Consider the following 2,500-nt stretch of genomic DNA (forward strand, 5'->3'; position numbering starts at 1 on the left):
GTGTGTGTGTGTGTGTGTGTGTGTGTGTGTGTGTACTGAGATGTCTATAGTTGGGTAAGGTGTATAAGGTATTGCGAGGTATACGTACGGTATGTATGTATGTATGTATGTATGTGTATATGTATGTATGTATGTACAGTATGTACAGTATGTATTGATGTATGTATGTATGTATGTATGTATGTATGTATGTATGTATGTATGTATGTATGTACAGTATGTATTGATGTATGTATGTATGTATGTATGTATGTATGTATGTATGTATGTATGTATGTATGTATGTATGTATGTATGTATGTATGTATGTATGTATGTATGTATGTATGTATGTATGCATGTATGCGTGTGTGTGTGTGTGTGTGTGTGTGTGTGTGTGTCTGTATTTATGTATGTATGTATGTATGTATGTATGTATGTATGTATGTATGTATGTATGTATGTGTGGTGTACTGAGATGTCTATGGTTGGGTAAGGTGTATAAGGTATTGCGTGGTATCCGTACGGTTTGAGCGGTGCTGTTTGTTGTACTGGCCCCTGTAGACCTTGCAGGTAGAATTGTTTCCCTGGCACACACCACACACATCAGGCTTGGCCCAGGACCCAAGAACCCGGTCACACCCAACCCTCTAAGGGAGAGAGACAGGAAAATAAACAGAGAGAGACAGAAAGAGAGAGAGAGAGGGAGAGAAAGAGAGAGACACTAAAACTCTGCCAGCAAAGAAAACATAAATCAACTTTGCAATGACGATATATGATGATATATGAACAGGGAATGACTTGGACACCTATAGTGTGTTACCACCCCTGCCATTTTAAGGCCCTTTAAAACTGTTGAAATGACATGACTGTGTGCTGGAGTGAGTCAGCACCTCGCACACTCCGTCGATGCACACATTGGGACTGCCGGGTGCACACGGGGTCCCGTCCTTCACTTTGCTGGAGAGGGCGAAGAAGAAGTCATAGCCTTCAGCCAGGCAGTAGAGTTTACAAGCATCCTGGTCTGGGGGAAAAAAGGATATGGATATGAACCAGTCGAACCAAACGGCAGAGTTTTCCTTCATAAACTGAATATATTGAATGGTCATGACTTCTACTACATCTATTGTTAGTTACTACACCACATGTAGTCTAATGAAACCATACAGATATGCTCTATCACAGGCTGTTTACTTTATTTGGAGATAAACCTACAACAATCAGCTCACATCCAGTGTAACTCCTTTCATGTGATTGCAGGTGTGATAAAATAGCACATTTCATCTGAGAGTTGTTATTGTTAGGTTATGTCAGGCCTGGCAGTACAGTGGTACCTTTACCTTGATTGTGACTTGAGCTAAGTGCGTTGTTGCAGAGCCAGACTCACCGTCCACGTGTGTGTAGGGACTCCATTTGAAGTACCATCCTCTGAAGGGCTTACTGTTGAACTCTGCACACTGCACAGCTCTGAAGGCTGTGTTTCCGGGGGGACAGTCTTTAGTGTTACACAGCTTGTGGGAGCGAGACGGGCCTTCACAAAACCTGCCCCCATACATGGGCCTGAGAGAGGAAGACGAGAAACAAGGAAAATCAGTACAAATAAGTTTCAAGTTTTTAAATCCTTCCATCTGTTAAAGTACACTAAAGAGATTTATTTTGGCCTCAAACGGTTGGAAGTCACAATCACAAAACCATGAACAAAGATGACATATTGGACGCACTCAGCTTTCAAATTGTAAAGCTAAGATCACAGAGTTCAAGTAGCCATTTTTAAAGGAATAATATCCAGATGAATATGATTCGAAATGGTTAAAAAGCACGCCAGAGCTGAACCCACAGTAGACCCTTTCAAATAATCCCTCACCATCCAGCTTAATTGCAGAGAGATGACAGGCTTGTGTTTACAAATGTAAAGGTGTGTGAGAGGCTGGTGTATGTGTGTGTGTCTATGTGTGTGTGTCTCTCTCTCTCTTTCTGTGTGTGTTTGTGTGTGTGTGTGTGTGTGTGTGTGTGTGTGTGTGTGTGTGTGTGTGTTTCAGTAGCACTGGGGGTTTGTGGCGGAGTGATTGGCTGGTTAATTAGTAGCTGCAGAGTGTGTGCAGGTGAATATCCCCAGGCTCCCCTCTCCCCCAGCACAGTCCAACACCCACTCCTTCTTAACCTGCCCACAAGCATCACACAGAAGGAAACCCAGCTCCTTACACCTGCATCTCACAGGTGCCTAGAAAGGAGCCCAGATCAAATACTGAGTGTGTGCATATCCCAGAGCTGTTTCCATTAACCAGCTATCAGGTGTCCAAAAGCTTTGTAATTGTGTGTGTGTGTGTGTGTGTGTGTGTGTGTGTGTGTGTGTGTGTGTGTGTGTGTGTGTGTGTGTGTGTGTGTTAACTGAGTGTGTGAAAACTTTGTGGGAAACTCACAGCATACCAGCTGAACTATAATGGATTTGTGAGAGAAGAAAGAGCTTTAAAGGGTTATAATGTTTACTGAAGATTGCTGAACAGCTTCCCTCGGTTCTGCC

At 43.0% G+C, this 2,500-nt stretch overlaps 1 protein-coding gene across 1 annotated transcript in view; it reads right to left on the reverse strand.

Annotated features, from left to right (window-relative positions):
* The window catches only part of adamts16 (ADAM metallopeptidase with thrombospondin type 1 motif, 16), a gene marked incomplete at both ends in the record, with an annotated part of 46,432 nt that overhangs the window by 18,294 nt on the left and 25,638 nt on the right, over positions 1–2,500 (reverse strand). Inside the window, 3 exons of the mRNA XM_080857383.1 lie at positions 506–629; positions 873–1,003; positions 1,367–1,539. Coding sequence (XP_080713509.1) covers positions 506–629; positions 873–1,003; positions 1,367–1,539 — 428 coding nt within the window. The remainder of the gene's footprint in view (positions 1–505; positions 630–872; positions 1,004–1,366; positions 1,540–2,500) is intronic.

This window comes from Sprattus sprattus (genome assembly GCF_963457725.1).
Source record: "Sprattus sprattus genome assembly, chromosome: 19".
NCBI lineage: Eukaryota > Metazoa > Chordata > Actinopteri > Clupeiformes > Clupeidae > Sprattus > Sprattus sprattus.